This window comes from Patella vulgata, chromosome 2 (assembly GCF_932274485.2).
Source record: "Patella vulgata chromosome 2, xgPatVulg1.2, whole genome shotgun sequence".
In the NCBI taxonomy this organism is placed as follows: domain Eukaryota; kingdom Metazoa; phylum Mollusca; class Gastropoda; family Patellidae; genus Patella; species Patella vulgata.
Genome location: NC_065880.2, coordinates 49,066,935 through 49,084,931, shown reverse-complemented (window position 1 = coordinate 49,084,931; position 17,997 = coordinate 49,066,935). Strand labels below are relative to the sequence as shown.

The following is a 17,997-nucleotide window of genomic DNA, read 5'->3' as shown; positions in this document are numbered from 1 at the left end:
CATTTCAATGTGGGTGTATACAAATTTATCACATTCAATTTGATATATTAATATATTATTATTATTAAATATTAATTACATTTGTTTTGGGGTCTCTTTAACATGGCAATCGAGAAAAGAAATATGTTGAATATGATACATAGACACTGGAGCTCAACCACTCAACAAAACATAAAACAAACAGTATATATGTACAGCACAGTAAGCTACATAAACATTGTAACTAATGTTTCCATAAAACAAACAGATCTATTTACTTTATCCTACATTTTAAGCAAATATATCAATTAAGTCTACCTGTTACAGAACTGATAAAATCTTTCTGGTCTATTATCTGGATCTGATCTGGAATGTACTAGATCCCACCAATAATGGCGATCTATGTCAGCAACTTTACCCATTCTAACCTGAACTTCATGTGTTGGAATCAATGTTCGGAATCGTTCTAACATATCACTTTCGGCATATGGTTTAGATGATAATGACTGAAATAGACAAACACATTTTTAAAGGAGCTAAATCGCTAATATTTGGCAACTAGAAATTGACACAAATGGATCACAACGTATATAATAATGTAATGTGAATGGATATAAACTGATTTACATTCAATTGTTTCTGTTTTTATCGTCATTTCTAATCAGTTGCTTTTGGCGAAATACCTCTGGGTCCTCCGGTTTCCTCCCACTGCTAAAGACCCCTACGCGCAAGCGAATTATTGAAATAAAAAAATTAAACCATATGTTAGTCCCGAAATGACCTAGTTTACGTCGTTTGGACGTTAAACCCCATTTCTCTCTCTCTCGGCGAAGTATGCCAAAAGTTTCGATTGAATGGCAATCTCAAGTGTCTGGTTATTCCAGTTTACACTGATAGTATTTATTGCACATGCTCTCCTCATAAGAATATGGCATCACCGTTTGACATGACTTGTAGAATATGTCTAACCTCATTCTTTGAGTCCCTTGTTACAAATGGCACTGAAACGCACTATGGTGCGTGATTTGTGTACCAATGATAAAATGTTTATTTTGTCTTCAATATTGGATATCAGAAGCCCATCTTTAAAAGAGCATGAAAAATGGAGTTCAATGCAAGCCGGGAAATAAAGCACCTGTCACAGACAAAGTCAGGTACTATCTCAGACTTGTCCTTCTGGAATCATGTCCTTTTGTCTTTTTTCAGTGATATATTTGACACATTTGATAGATATCCAGCACAGAGTTGAAGGGATCTAGAAAGATTGAGATTTTATCCAACACTAATTTGTTGGGGATTTTTTTGTGATTTTATTGATACGTTTGGTACATGTCCAGCACAAAGTTAGAAATTCCAGGGACAAGTTTAATAATGCCCGACATTTTGTCAGGTACATGCAAAAATCCCTCTTTCCAGGCCCATTAATGGCACATCAACCGGGTAAAATGTATCATGTGAATTATGAGTTGATATGACTGGTCAGAAACCGAAGTTCAACCCATTCAATAATAGAAGGAACAAAGATTGATATAAACGAGAGAGAACCCAAATGATAGTTGATATGACTGGTCAGAAACCTAAGTTCAAGCCTTTCAATAATAGAAGGAACAAAGATTGATATAAACAAGAGAGGACCCAAATGATAGAAATCAAACAAATATTTATCTGCCATCTCTAAGGCATTTCCCTTACCTTAGATTTTCTACTACGTTTGACTTTTTCTCGACAGAGGAAGACAACAGCCGTTCGGAAGACAAATGCTATGTTTTCAAAATCTGTTGATTTCTTGATTTTACCGAGATATTCTGTCATATTACACCATTCTACCGTTCCATACATCTGTAGTTCACCAACACTTAAGTCTACCGGCTGAAAGTAGTCAAATATCAAATGTTATATGTGCTCATCTATTTTGAAAAACATTACTAAATGTGAATCAGGGACTTTTTCCAAAGCATTGCTTTTAGGTGTACTATAATTGACAGCTGTTGTATTATAGTTGGGTGTCCTAGTAATATCCCATGTAGAATTCGGACTAAGGAATTAAATCTATTAAATAGATGAGTGTAGAGTTTTGCATTAATTTCGTTTTTTCTTCTGTCACAGAACATCCCCATTGAGGAAGTTAACAGTGGTTATCCAGACCTCATTGCGAAAGGCATACTTCCACCACTGTTAACAATAAAATTGTAGATTCCACACTTCTAACAACCACCCTTCTAAATTTCGTTTTCAGATTGAAATCAGTTGGTTGATGATGAGGCATTATTGTTTATCAATCACCTACCTGTTTCGTCGGATGAACTTGTTTAAATGTTGTAGAGAGATCATCAAATATTGACCCGTATTCTTCATATATTTTCTGCATTTCATTGATATGTTCTGCTACAGCTTCCATGCCACGTAATGCCTCTGTGAAAAATTAATGAGTTTAAAGTCACTAATAACACGGTTATGTGAAACAATATTTAAATAAAAATTTCTTATTTCTCGGTTTAATTCAAGCTAAACTGGACAATTGATTATTTAACATTTCATTAAGAAAACAAGCCAACTGTGAGGTTGATGTACACTGCCTCCATCCCAAAATTAATAGATGATTCATTAATTATTTGAACATTTATCCTTTAACAAAGTATCAAGCAATCCAATTGTTTATAACTCGGCTTAACCCGAGCAAAAAAAGCTCATTATTGAACTCAGTCAATGTATTGGTGTTTCAGCAGTCTCCCTTAATTAGAAGCAGAGTTACAATGTTCCCAAAAATTGAAAAATCAACTATAACAGTTCACTACTTCCAAAAAATGGCAGAGGACAACAAAACTAAAATATCAACAGTAGATAATCTCCCAGTTGATTCAATCTGATTAAAAGGAGTTAAACTAGCAGTGGCTTGTTCATGTTCTACAATAGATGTCAATCATTGCAAAATTTTCAGTTCATCTTTTTGTAAATACTATACCATCTTTGGACTGATATCCTTTCAGAGATTCAAATTTCACAATCTTATAGTTTGCAAGGGATTTAAAATCCCTCGATGGTTTTAAGTAAACATGTTTTACAGAAACTATTATACCTGATAAATGATGATGTTCATCTGTATCTGGTTGTGACATGTTGACTAGTTGTTGTAATAAAAGAGGATATTTTAATATACGTTGTATAGGTTTAATAAGAAATGATTCTAATGTTGCTGAATGCTGTTGTTTGGGGTTTCTAGATTTTAAAAACTCTTTTAATGCTTTATTGGATTCTGAAATAGAAGATTAAATTCATTACAATATTACAATTTGTGCTGAATTAATAAAACAAACCTGTAGTTTTCATATCTGTAGTTTACAGCTTATGCACCCCCCCCCCCCCCCCCCCCCCCCCCCGCTTCCCCCATTCAGTTTCATGTATGACAATGACTTAAAATATAATTAAGGATATTTTTGTAATTAGACAGCTGTGTATAAAGTAAAGAAATGTATTAATATCAATCATACATGTATATAATATATTTATGACATACTTTTTAATATTTAGTGTTTGAATGAAGGTAATTTATACAACAGAATTCATCTATTTCTAATCCTGATATTTCATAATGTCTCCCTATATTGTGAAGGTAATCTTCCTATATTGTGAGTCTCGCGGAAAAAAAATATATATATGAACCCCATATTTAATTCTACAGAATAAAAAATATTCATTTACCTGGATTAAGCAGTTTTTGGGATCGTGAATGACTAGCACAAAATGAGCTATACACTTTAAAGTGATTGGCATAATAAAGAAATGATCCACCAAGTGAAAACAAAACTCTCTGTTAAAAACAAAAAAAAATGTTATTACATAATCAAAATAAACTTTTAAACAAGAAAAAAAAGATTTATATTATTGAGTGAGAATAAAGGATGATAATGTAAAAATATGATCAACCGTGGTATAATGAAATTTTGAAAAGCAATGATTGTGACTGTAATATTTGACTACTATCAAACAAAAAGTACTAGCAAAGATATAACTTTGTTAGACACCTAGACATTAATGTTTTTGTACTTTTAAACTTTCTTTGTTAGATACCCAGACATCAATACTTTCGTAATTAAACTTTCAATAATAAACATGTTCGCCAGACATTACACAACTAACAACAATTAACTTGATTACTAATTTTTCAGAAAAATCTTTCGTAATCATACACTATCTACATTCACATAAAAGGTTTTCTATTCTATCAAACCCTCCACATTCTAATTTGTTAGTCAAGTCTATTACCAATCTTCCAAAATATTCAACATTTCATTTGATTTTAGGTGTGAAATTTTGGGTAGATTTATTCCTCAATTTGAAAGAAATCTGTACGAATTAAAGATGCCTAAACAATTGGAAGAAATGTGCAAATGTTGTATATGAATAATAGGAATATCAAATGTTATTCAATTAATTAATACATGCAAGAATGATAAGTAAAGCTATTCACTATCACAATTACGCATCAATTTAAACACAACAGTCATTTCTCATAATTTTTTATCTCCCAACCCCCTCTCAAAAAAACCTCCAAAACATTCACTGGTTTACAAATACAAGTAACTTTCATAACTGATCACCACATACATTTGACTGTAAATACTGTCCAAGCTACAATACAGTGTATTAGCCATGTTATATCAATTTTTTAATGTGCTAATGACATGAATTTGAAAACTTATAAATATTAACCATATAACCTATAATACGCACCCTAACATCTGGTAGATTCTCCTAAATAAAGATTAATCATAATAAATAAACAATAAGTGTCATCTGCACATAGCAAAATAAATCCAATGTTCAATTAATTGATGTATTCATGTATAGCACAACTCTGTTGGTAAATATAAAACTTTCATCTCTTTAAGTCTTTTATGTGTTCATATTTTTGAATGACAAATTAATGTTTCTTCCTATTTGTTATATGAAAATATAATTTCTATTTTTCCTGTACATTATCACAGAAGTATTGACTGAATGTAAGAAAACTAAATTATTCAAATTTAGTGCTCAATCTAGATAACGGTATCTTGGGTAGTTAAGTGTTCTAAAGATCTCGTTAAAAAACAAGATTATCAAAAGTGGAGTGCAAGACGTTTTACATGAAGATTGAGAAGTCTGCCTGTGTCTTTGATCAATAGATACCCTCAGTTGAACCAATATTCATCCATAAACTTAAGATGTTGTGGAAAAGGGCTTTATCTTTCAGGAGAAAAATACTATTAAAATGGCAGCATTCAGGAGAAAATGGGCAATTTAATGGCAGCTCCTTGACTCTAATCATGCTTATAAAATGGGTTATTTGTATAGCAGAAATTTGGTCACATGACACAGACTAGCTGACTCAAGATAAGACTTCTGCAAGCAAACAAAATCTTTTTCCCCCATTGAAGTCTACTTACTCGGAATATCTTTGTATCATCTGTGATAAAAAACTCATTCTCTAAATCAATGGCCTCCTCAAGACTCTGTAGAAATTGTTGTTGAAATACTACAATTTCCTGTATGTTGCCAAATAACTGACTTATTTCATTTGATGTAAGAAATGTTTCTTCACGTAGAGGTTCTAGATATCTCTCTGTTAAACAATTCAAATCCTAAAAAAAAAGGAAATTTGACAAAAATAGAATCAGAGCTATTTCATTTTGCTTATAATTAGAGTTACTTCAGTGTGCCTATAATCAGAGCTATTTCATTGTGCTTTCAACCAGAGCTATTCCATTGTGCCTACAATCAGAGCTATTTCATTATGCAGGTGTGCCCTTAACAAGAGCAGTTTCATTGTGCATATAATATTAGAACTATTTCATTGTGCCTACAATAATTTTTCTATTTTATTGTGCCTACAATCAGACCTATTTTATTGTGCATGTGATGGTAAAATCAAAGCCATTACTTGGCCTGTCACTAAAAGTGAGAGATATCAAATGGAACACTGTCTTAAAAAATCTTCCAAACAATATATAACCTAATATTAGGTTTTACAACATACCTTTACATAAGCCCGTTCTGTTTCTATCAGCTCCATTATAACTTTTCTCATTCGTTGAGCATCAGACAGAGGTCGTGGTGTGACAGGTCGTTCAATGACTTCTGCTTTAGAATTTGGATCTCTACATATGGCTGTTACTTGCTCTGCACCCTACCAACAAGACATTTTTGATCATCATTTCATATAAGTCACAAATGATTTATTTTTAAATTCAAGACATACACAATAATCCAGAACTGATGGTTGTTACTTGTTCATCAATTCATATTGATCGAATTCATTTTATTTTCAAATCGTAGACAAACAAACACAATCATTTGATGACATTCAGTTGACTTAATGACTTTTAGAGAATACTCTTTGAAACAATGCCCAAATATAACAGTACCAGTAGCAGTTTCCACAAGTATGTGTTATAGTATATTACTAAATGAATCTAAAAGATTATCACTTGTATCCACTTAATAATATATATCTATCTTACCTTTAGTAGGGCATCAATTTGATCAGATGATATCTCCTGACTAGATTTATCTTGACTAGATTTTGAAGGACTAGAATGTTTCGAACTTTCTGTATCCTCACCTGAATCCAAAATTACAATAACTTTATAATTTCTTTTATAGAGATGTATACTTATTTCTGTTACAGTTGAGTATAATAAGGAACAGAACCCTAACAACATTTTGAAGAGAAACTACAACTTTCATTCTAACGACAATACCCAAACTATAACTTTATAAACCATTCTTTGAATGAAAGTCACATCAGTGGATTAATGAAAAGATTTATTTTTGATAATATGTTTAGTTGTTAGCTTGATAAAGAATAAACTGCCATCATATTTTTTATCCAGTAAAAGAAACACAAACTGCATTTTCCCAGATAAGAAAAACTGAAACAGAACAGGTCAGGTCACCTTCACTAAAAGATTTCAGGTTTTGTAGTTTTTAGTTATTTAGTCTAAGTTAGTAATAATCTATCGCCCAAGACAGGCACTACTCACCAGTTTCGGTATTAACTGGAGCAGGAACTATTAAATTTCCAATAATTTTTTCACTAATACGTGACTGAGAAGGAGGAGGTGGACATACCATGTTACTGATATACGCGTCTGCATGCTGTGTAATAAAATCACTAGTAGGTGGTTGAGTTCGAAATGACCTCACTGTTAAAAACAATGTCCGTGATTCATGCAGTAATGTTTCTATATACACCATATCTAACTCAGATACAATCTTGCTATTGATCACTAGAATTTCATCACCAACAATTAAACCTGTAAGCACAACATACCAACCCATATAAGCACACATTTTTATTAAAAATTCTAGTTAAAAAATAAAAAAAAAGGAAAAAACAAAGGAAAAGACACATCTACAGCTATAAATCACATGCTTAAAAAAATTAAATAAACATTATTAAATTTGCTAATAAAAAAAATCAAAATCAACTAAATCTTGCACACATTATTTTTGAACACACATTTTTCAAAGTTTAAAATTTACAGAATCCAATAGCTGAAGCCACCATAAAAAAATCTATTTTTGTGACCGATTTTCACTTGCAGTCTACACTGAAATGAGGAAGTTATGTTTCAAAATGTCATGGAATGGATTTTACTTGTCTCTATAAAATTTAATTATATATTTTTACCATGTTTGTCTGCTACAGAACCTTTAGTGACATCACAGACATAAACCTGTAACTCATCATCTCTATCAAAATCTTCTGCCAATTCAGCTTCTACAGCAAAACCAAATACTCCATCTTTTGATGTCTTTGTGAGTTCAAGTTGAAAAATACTTTTCTGGCAAACTTCTATTGCATCATATTTCTATAAACAAACAAAAATAATTCCACAAATTTAGGACTCTGGTTTGGAAAACTTATATACCAGTAGCTGAATTCACAAAGTAGAGTGCTTATAAGAAATTGTGGCGAACAGATACACTGACCGACAGTATGACGACAATATATGACCACATTTGCATGTGGGCGTATAAAAAGTCTTCCAATATGTACTAGCAAAATAAAACAAAACGCGATTTTCCATAAAATCAGGGGCCATATTCCAGGAAGTTATGGTCTGAAATGCGTGAATATCGAAAGGGACTGAGATACATGTATTTGGGACTTAAAGATATCTTTTAAGTTTCATCAAAATCGGATAAAAGTTGTGACTTCTAGAGGGTCCACAACCTTGGTATTACTCACATTCACACTATTTGTGTACAAGGAGCGGCCATTTTGTCAGGCAGTTTTGGTCAAATTTTCACGAAATTTAAACTCATTCGTCATTAGGGTGTAGTGGTGATACATTTAACCATTTTTTAAAATCGGATAAAAATGTGACCTCTAGAGGTGATTTTTCGTACAATCAGGGTCATAATCCAGGAAGTTACAGTCCGATATGTGCAAATATTGAAAGGGATCAAGATCTTTGGGATATAAAGCTATATTTCAAGTTTCGTCAAAATCGAATAAAAAGTGTGATCTGTGTAGTGCCTCCACAAACAAATTGTGGAAGTCTGAACAGACAAGGGCGACGACAATATACGTCCACATGAAACTGTGGACGTATAAAAATTGACGATGTACATGTGGCACGTTTTAGTAAGGTAAGTCTATACAGTTCTGATTCCTTTCTAAATTGCATAAATTTCACCTTCATTATACAGATTATTTGATTGTCTGTTGAGGTTAAGCCAATTCTGTGCCATTAATCAGCCCGGGCTGTAGACTATGTAAGTATTTCTCTGAACTGGTTTAAAACACTGTATTTGGTGTAGTAATTGCACTGCTCTATAACCTCCAACCTTTCAGTTATTCCCTTTAGAATGTAGTAAGAACCAAGTACCACATTCATTTTTGACCACCAGTGAGCATGTACTAATATTAAGTTTCATTTGATGTTTAAAATTGATTTCAAATTAATGATCACTTTAATTATTAGTAGAAATAAGTTGTAATAACCATGTTTGAAAACTTTTAAATATGGCATTATAAACATTAACGGTAGGTTAAATTAACAATTACTTTTAGATTTTTGAACAAAACTTACCAATCTTTTAATTGATTCATGTCTATCAGGAACAATAAAACGATCATCTTGTGATCCAACTGGTTTAATTCGTACATAATGATCTCTAGGATTCAGTTGTCTTTTATTACATACAGACTCTAATAGATCTTTCACTGCTGTCTGCTTATCAACACCCACCAATATTGTCTGAAAATCATATGACTACAATTCCACATTATACTGTACCTACACTTTAACTACAAACAATCATCAGTCTTATCAATTAGTAATAATAGCAAATTAACAATTAGTAAAATATTAGTTTCACTATGACCTGATTTGAAAATTGTACAAAAGTATTTAAATTTATTGAGTTTTAAGGAGCTTAACAAACACTCATTAAAAATACAGCATCCAAAATAGGCCAGTTCAAAGATTTTTGATAATGGTGTTTTCATGGTTAGTTTGAATAAATTATATATATAAAATTATATTTTTTTCCTTGTGATATACTTCAATCAATTAATATTATCACTGAAACTTTTCGTGTACATTTTAGAAATCAAGATCTCTGGCATACAATAAGTATGTTAGTAATTAAATGGTTTGTTACTAAGACTCCACCTGGCCTTTTCACCAAGGTATATACTCTGTTTTTAATGGATGCTATCCAGGATTATACAGGATTGCTATGGTCCAAAAGACTGAAACCTTCTCAGTGCTTTTACAAGACAACTGTAGACAACTACATAGAAATAAACGTCTAAAATTAAATATTTATTTTGACTATTCTTTAAATGCTGAATGTTTTATCTAAAATATGAACAGTGTTTGATCAAAAAATTATGATCAATAATTGAAACAAAAAGACTATTTCTAAATAAATACGAAAATAACCTACCTGTTTATTGGGTAATGTTATCCGTGATAGACTTTCATGACCAGATGACCCATCAGAATTTTTATCCAATAAATTATCTGCAGATTCTGATAAAATTCGTTCATTTGTTTTTACAACAGCGCTAAATAAATAAAATAATGAAATTTATAAATAAAAAAAACACAAATTCTCTTTAAGATCTGTTTTTCTGTAAGCTATTTATATTTCTTGAAAAAAATCTCGAAATAGAAAATTAAATAAGGTATGTCAGACTAAAATGAATATGTCTGATAACTTAAATGCCAGAGAGATTTAATCTAATTTACTAGAACATTCTATGAAATGGAATTCTCCAAAAAAAATTTTTTATATTTTTACTTCTATGTTATATTGGACAATTATTTCGACATCATTTCGCATGTTTATTTTTTATTATAAGATATCAGAGTGAGAAACTTTTGTGTTAGAATTTTATAACTTACTCTATGCCTGGTGTAATCAAACCAGTTGGTGTGTGTATTCGTGGTTTAGTTGCTGTTTCAGCACGTGGTGACAATAAACCTCCTTTTTTAGAGCCTTTTCCATAAATATTTGGCAAAACAAGTGGCTTACGAGCACAAACTAAAGCATGGAATGATGTAACTGTAAAAATTCCCAGACGACCTAATGTGGCTTTTGTTGGTTTGGCAGCATTGGCTAATAAAACCTGAGAACAGAGATTATAAAACTTGAGAATAGAAAATAAAACATTAAAACATGTTCCATTAACAATGGTTTACAGTGTGAGTACGAACAGGAATTACAACCACACAGATAATAATGGCATGGCAAAATTGACAATGGTAAAAAGGTCACAAGTGGAAGAATTGGGAAAATTCCCACAACTAACAAAAATTACTGTATATTATGAAGAGAAATCTCTACTTGCTGAAATTTAGTGAAAATGATTTTGTGAGAAATATTCATTTTTCAATATTTCTTTCCTCTTGCATTGTTTGTTAACTCGAGCCTCGCAGATATTAACACATGGCTTTAGGAAATGTTGGACTATGTTAATCTGGCCTTCATGATTTATATTCCAAATGTATCTCAAAATCATTTTTACAGGCCTGAGAGTGTTGGTGTATGTCATCTTAGAGATCTGCGACAAACATTATATTCATATGGTTCAGAGAGAGAGAGAGAGAGAGAAATGGAGTTGAACGTACACTCGACACAGACTAGGTCATTTCGGGACTAACAAATACATATGGTTTAACTTTATTTCAATAATTTGCTTGCGCGTAGGGGTCTTTAGCAGTGGGAGGAAACCGGAGGACCCGGAGAAAACCCACGAGGTTGGACAGGCGACACTTGTCACATACAACTGGGGATTCGAAACCACGTCAGTTGACTCAATGACAGACTTTATGATACAGCGCGCGCATTCTAACTATTCGGCCATCCAACCCCCCCATATGGTGCAGTGTATCGCTGTTACTATTTAAAATCTGATCAGGAAGAAATTGAACAGATGTTACAGATTTGTTTCTATCAACTACAACCTATCACAAGATTAAGCAACTTTGTGCGTAAAAGCTGAACATTGAGGATAAGTCGATCACTAATCAATTATTTAGCAAACAAAATACTGTTTAATTATAGTTGATAAGATATATTTTCTTTCAATCAAAAATAAACCAAACTATAACATGTCTACTCCAACCCTCAATTTAAAAGAATCAACGAAAAGCAACAATTATTCCTTTTATATTGTCATGGAAACATAATAATATACTGTAATTTAATAATAGACTCAGTTTACAGTGCAACTTACCTTAGGGTTAGGTAATTCTGTGCCTTGTAAGGAAGCTATATAACATCGGAAACGGTACTGTTCTAAGTATAACTTTTCTAAGTTTTCTTCCCACTGGGCAATCTGTTTAACAATAGCCATCCTACTCCTCGGGTCAGACACAACAGTCATTTGAAGTTCAGCCATCTTCTTCATCTTTACATCCTAAAAATCAGATTATCAATAAATATCAAAATGTATAACCATAGTAGCATGATCATACAATTAGTCAATTTCTTTATAAATGGCTGAGCTATTTTCCAAAGGGAAGGGACGTTGAACCTAATAATCAAATGGAAAGCTCAAGCATGGTGTTCTTATTCCTGCAAAATAATAGCGATAAAATTATACTAGTGTTAAATTTACATATAGATTAGATATTATAATTTGATGCATTACCGTGTCTACATTTGAGTCTAGTCTATTTAATTCAGATTTCAGTAGTTTCAATGTGTTGTCCTTTCCATGCTGTCTGGCAAATGATGAAGCACATGCTGAGTGAATTGATCGGATCCAGTTCTCCAGATCAATTTGACTGGCAGCCTGTAAAACAATGAAATAAGTTTTAATCTCTTTTAATATTATATAACAGAATTTATTATGTCTGACATGATGCATAAAAATAATTCTTTTTGTATTAACAGAATTCAAATTTTTTGTGTATAAAACATACATGTACATTAGGCAAGTGCTAAATCTGCCTATTTCAGGTCTTCCTTTAGGCCTAAAATGTTATATAAACTATTAATTGGACATTTATTAACATGACAAGACCATAATCAAGTCTTGATGCCATCGGATAGGTTCGATTTTAATCTAAAAATGGTGAAGCGAGGCTAAGCTTCGAACAACCAGTACACATATCTTGTCAAACCTTCAAAGACTAATATCTTCACTCATTCATTTTGAATTATCTATTATAGCAACAACGGCTAACTCTTTATCTAAACTTACATAATGTATCTTTAACTTAATTCAATTTGTTTTTTCTCATTTCGGTATTAATTGGATTCACTGCCAAATTCATAATATATATAATACTATAAATATTTTTGATTGAAGTATAGTGTAACATTGTAAGGTTTGTAATAAATTTACCTGTAATAAGAATGCATCTCCACAAGCTGTACTTAATGAGAATATATTATCTCTTTTAGGATGTTCTGGTACTGCTTGTGATATACCACCTTCAATAACTGTAATACATCATAATTGATTTAGAAAAGACAAAAGCAACCACACATTGATAATGTAAAACTAATTTAGCATTAATATTAGTTTTTGTTTCTAACATTTTATATTATTTATAATTGTTATTCTTTTTTTGATTCTACATCACATCCTTAATTAATATTTCATAAATACATGTAAATGATAAGTGATAACTTATTGTTAGAGGGGCTTAGAAATGGAATTAAAAAGCTTCAGAGTAAACAGACATGTAACCACAACTCATTTTTTTTTTTTTGTTAGCAGTCCAATATCCTAACCATATGACCCATAACAGATTTTGACATTAAATTATATGCATTGTTTTCTACTTAAATTGCGAAGAAGATAGTAATTATTATAAATACTATTGCTCTTTACAATTCTAAGCTAAAAATCAACAATATATAAATGGAAGTTGTTTCTTTAAATTTTAAAGATGGGTTCCCGCGTACAAACTGGGTGATTTAATGGTATATATGGACTAAAAACATATTCAAACTAATTAATTTGTCATAATTATGCTTCAAATCCTTCTCAAACATTGTAATTGCGAAGGAAAGCCCTGCTATTAAAATTTGATCAAACCAGGCCATGTTTACGTCACGTCTTGGAAATCAGAGGAGAATTCATTGCATACATAAGATGATGTTGTCTTTAATCGCTTATTATTTATTACAAATATTGAATACTAATTAAATTCTCGGATTATCCACTACCCGCGTCTTTTTCCGTCATTTCTTTCTCAGATAGTGTTGTACGTTTAACTCTTCATAAAGTTTATCAACTTGTACATCAAGCGCTCAATGTTCGCGTGTGACCTTTGACACCACGCGTGCAGAAATTCTTAATCGTCGGGCTGTTGATTAGGGGAACCCTTACATTTTTGTCCTGTATACGCTCCATGAATGTTTTTCGGGGAATCCAGTATTTTTCTAGTAAGATTGGGTATCTCTACTTTCCATATATACCAAAATTGCCATACTTTTATTGGAAATAACCACCCGATAAATACTTTTCTGGGAACCCATCTTTAACTCTTTAGCAACTGGACTGTCAAACTGAGTTACCAGTATAGCTGTGAACTATTTAAGAATCATATACTAGCTAGTTCTGTAACTTAGGCAGTTTGAGGAGGTTTCACGGAGCAGTATTTTCGGGCAGTTTCAAAAATGAACTACAAAACCCAATGTACAAAAGATAACTTTTCTTTAATTTTTGGGCAGTACTGGGGTAGTCAATATTTATATGAACCAAGGGCTAAAGGGTTATAAATGGTTCTTAATCATAAAGTATTGCAAAGATTGGCAGAAATAGATGTTCAGTGCAAAAAAACCATTATCTTATAATACATACCTAGTATATGTCTGGGAACACTATTTTCATTCACAGCACTTTCTTCATCACATTCAAAGAAGAGAAGAGTTGTTCCTTTTAAACAAATCCAATATCGCTTCCAATTACGTTTGGGTGCCAATTCAATTTTCCGTTTTTTATGTACCAACCAATTTTTAACAACTAGCCATCTGAAATAATAAAGTGAAGATATTGGAAAATATGGTGATAATGATGTTGTATATTATTTGTAAGTAAATATGGTAATAACAATGTTGTATATTGTGATGGTAAACATGTTGAGAACTATATTGTTTATTATTTGATGATAAATATAGTATTAGTAATAACTATATTGTATACTGAGCGCCATGGAAAACGCATCACTTTTTTTTCCCAAATATTTTATTACTAGGTGGTTTTGTATGTATAATATTATGCAATTCTATGAACTATTATTTCACACAATGCTCCCAAACGCAAAAAATATCGCCCCGTGTGCACAATAAAAAATGCACAAGATGCACATAAAAACCCCAATATTCACGTGCAGCATTGTGTGTGAGCCCTTTAAAAGCATGTTTTCAACTTGATGTGCAGTACATGAACTGTGAAACGTCAATCTGTCGTAATTTGTTGTTGGATGTGTGAAGGAATCGAGCTAGAGATGCCGAGACTTACTGAAAATCAACGGAATGAAGCCATGGGAATGTCCAGGGCTGGCATGTCTACACATGCTATTGCCAGACACTTCAATTGTCATCAGTACACTATTGTAAGGTTGGTGGAACGTGTTCCAGTTACTGGATCAACACGTGACCGTCAACATCCTGGTCCACAATGCGTTACAACTACAACCCAGGTTCAAGACCGCTACATCCGGGTCACTTATCTGCGTGACAGATTCCGCCCAGCGACTCGAACAGGTGCAGCAGTCGTCGGAAGACAAGGACCAGTAAGTGCCAACAGCGTAAGACGTTGTCTATGAGAAGTAGGACTCCGTGCACGACGACCTTATGTTGCAGCTATCCTCAGGGATCATCACCGTCAGCGGCGTTCGATATGGGTTCAAGGACACCAGACATGGAGAAGAGTAGACTGGCAAAGTGTGCTCTTCAGTGATGAGAGTCGTTTCATCTTTATCACGCTGATGGCCGTCAACGTGTGTGGAGACGTCTTGGGGAACGTCTTGCAGACTGCTGCGTCTTCGAAACGAATCGATGGGGTGGAGGAAGTGTAATGGTGTGGGGAGGCTTCACATTTCATCACCGGACCGCCCTACACATTTGCAGGGGTCGCGTTAATGCTGTAGCCTACCGTGATGATGTCTTGCAACCAATTGTTGTTCCGATGTTTCGAGCGCACCCACAACTTCAGCACTTCCAACAGGATAATGCAAATCTGCATACCGGCCGTTTTAGTATGGACTACCTAGCTGCTTGGACTGGCCAGCCATGTCTCCGGACATGGCACCGATAGAACATGTCTGGGATGAGATTGGACGCCATCTGTATCGGAGACCACAGATGCACACCATTGCTGCTTTAGAAGCTGCTCTTGTCCAAGAATGGAACAATTTGCCCCAGACCTTCTTTCAAACATTGGTAAATTCAAAGCGACGTCGCTGCACAGCGTGCGAAAGAGCCCGTGGAGGACACACACGCTACTGACATCTGTGTCAGACTTTTGGTTTTGACCCCTCTAACTTTGTACCGTTGATTACAGATTAAACATCCATAAGTGTACAAATGTGTTGTTATTGATGTGTTCCCATTTGAATATTGTTCACAATAAGAAGCAAAATAAATAAGATCTGTTTACAGGATCATTTTGTTATACAAAAAACTAAGTGATGCGTTTCCATGGCGCTCAGTATATCATTTGATGGTAAATATTGTATAGTATATGATAGTAAATATGGTAATAAATATATTGTATAGTATTTGATGGTAAATATGGTAATAAATATATTGTATATCATTTGATGGTTACATTCAAGTTTGAACCAAGAAAAATAACAAGATGAGTTATTACAAATACCTAAAAATAAACACCAACGTTTAGACATGACTTTTGTACCTTGGTGTATATAAATAAACAGACCTATATGAACTCAATAGTTATTTTTGTAGTTTTCATTTAAGTGTTGTTTTTCATTTTCCATTACATAAAGGATTGGTGCATAACCTGAGATGCGTGTATACTATACACTGTACCATGTAAATATTTTACTCATGGTTTATATTATACTCTTCCCATTGGTATTACCCAGTTCTACTTTTCATGCAATCAATTCTAATTAGTTTTAATATAATATTCCCAAGTTTTCAACATCCCAAAAAACATTTTTGTAAAATTCTCATCAAAACATGACAGGTGCAGACTCGTCAGTAAGCTTTAGTAATGATTTAAAGAAAGACAGCTTACCCTGCTTTACGTATAGCGCCTACTTGTCTGGCATACGATAACTGTGAATCCGTTTCTGTCATAGTGTCTATACTTCCATCACTTTCAACATCTTCTTCAGATAACTGTGAACAAAGAACATTTTTTTCTCTAAATTTGCGACAATTTGTGCATAAATAGTATCTGTAACTATACTCAAAACTGTTTATAATCTCTCAATGTGTACAAACCTCTTGTAAAGCCAACACTCAATTCTAAATAAAATATATAAAGTTACTCTTTATTTAACCTCCTTTTAGATCATCACTAATGACACGTCTGCTAACAGGAGCTACAATTTGAGACTTATCCAATTAGCAATAATGTAACAACTGTCAAGTAAGGTCCATTTAAACATTACAATATAAACTTACTAAGAATAAAGACTCATTTAATATCTCTAACCAGTCAGCAGCCGTCATATTCTATAGACTAATACTAATTGCTTTAACGGAAGAAATGAATGTACAGCATAGATAAAACTATTTGCTGTAGGTATGTGTATGTACACTAAGTTAAACTGCTAGCTTTACATACAATATTATTTTACCAGGCAGAGTGCCATTTTAACAGACATTATAAACTGGCTATGGAGAACGAGTCACAGTTCATTACCAGAATAAACTAACAGATCTTTCTAAGAAAACCCTATATCTATATTATCAAGTGCATTAATAGCATGACTGATTGATAAGAAACATATTTTTCCTCCACTTTCTTATCAACATTCAAAAGATCTTAATAATATTAATATGCTATCATAAATATGCAAATTCAATTTACTATACTTTAAATATCTAATTTGTATATGTACTGCTTATATTCTACATTTCAACCATCAATTTATTCACTGCTTTTTGACTAAACTTACACACACATAAAAGAAAAAGCTCTATAATTAAATGAAAAATAATTAGACAGATGTTCATGAGTATTTAATGGTTAATATTTTTCATCTGTTTAATTCCACATCAACTAGAGATGCTATTCATATAAGTGTAATACATCAGCTTATAAAAAATGATCTATAACTCATAAATATGACAGGTATAATAGATTTACCAATATATTGATTTATATCTCCTTTGTTTAATATAACTAAGATTATTATCACTGCCATTATGTTCAATTCATCAAACTTGATTAAATCCTATATGATAATGATATATTCTACAACCATATTATGTGTTTTCAGGAATAATAGATTAGAATGAATGACAGCTTCTCATTTGAAACTGGACAGTTTCACTAAAAAAAACATTTCTTTTCTTGATTTT

The 17,997-nt window shown here is 32.5% G+C and overlaps 1 protein-coding gene across 6 annotated transcripts in view; it reads right to left on the bottom strand.

Moving 5' to 3' along the window:
* Positions 1 to 17,997, bottom strand: part of LOC126811585 (protein still life, isoform SIF type 1) — a 117,523-nt gene that overhangs the window by 3,248 nt on the left and 96,278 nt on the right. For 3 of the 6 annotated variants that reach the window (XM_050537274.2, XM_050537279.2, XM_050537281.1), the window contains 19 exons: positions 16,703 to 16,806; positions 14,297 to 14,466; positions 12,830 to 12,927; positions 12,131 to 12,274; positions 11,714 to 11,896; positions 10,380 to 10,603; positions 9,919 to 10,039; positions 9,057 to 9,239; positions 7,649 to 7,829; positions 6,999 to 7,271; positions 6,477 to 6,577; positions 5,993 to 6,142; positions 5,403 to 5,597; positions 4,711 to 4,731; positions 3,679 to 3,787; positions 3,056 to 3,232; positions 2,267 to 2,391; positions 1,672 to 1,848; positions 298 to 485 (listed from right to left, as the gene is read on the bottom strand). In XM_050537274.2, coding sequence (XP_050393231.1) covers positions 298 to 485; positions 1,672 to 1,848; positions 2,267 to 2,391; positions 3,056 to 3,232; positions 3,679 to 3,787; positions 4,711 to 4,731; positions 5,403 to 5,597; positions 5,993 to 6,142; positions 6,477 to 6,577; positions 6,999 to 7,271; positions 7,649 to 7,829; positions 9,057 to 9,239; positions 9,919 to 10,039; positions 10,380 to 10,603; positions 11,714 to 11,896; positions 12,131 to 12,274; positions 12,830 to 12,927; positions 14,297 to 14,466; positions 16,703 to 16,806 — 2,924 coding nt within the window. The remainder of the gene's footprint in view (positions 1 to 297; positions 486 to 1,671; positions 1,849 to 2,266; positions 2,392 to 3,055; positions 3,233 to 3,678; positions 3,788 to 4,710; positions 4,732 to 5,402; positions 5,598 to 5,992; positions 6,143 to 6,476; positions 6,578 to 6,998; positions 7,272 to 7,648; positions 7,830 to 9,056; positions 9,240 to 9,918; positions 10,040 to 10,379; positions 10,604 to 11,713; positions 11,897 to 12,130; positions 12,275 to 12,829; positions 12,928 to 14,296; positions 14,467 to 16,702; positions 16,807 to 17,997) is intronic. The other 3 variants (XM_050537275.2, XM_050537280.2, XM_050537278.2) reach the window with 3 other exon arrangements.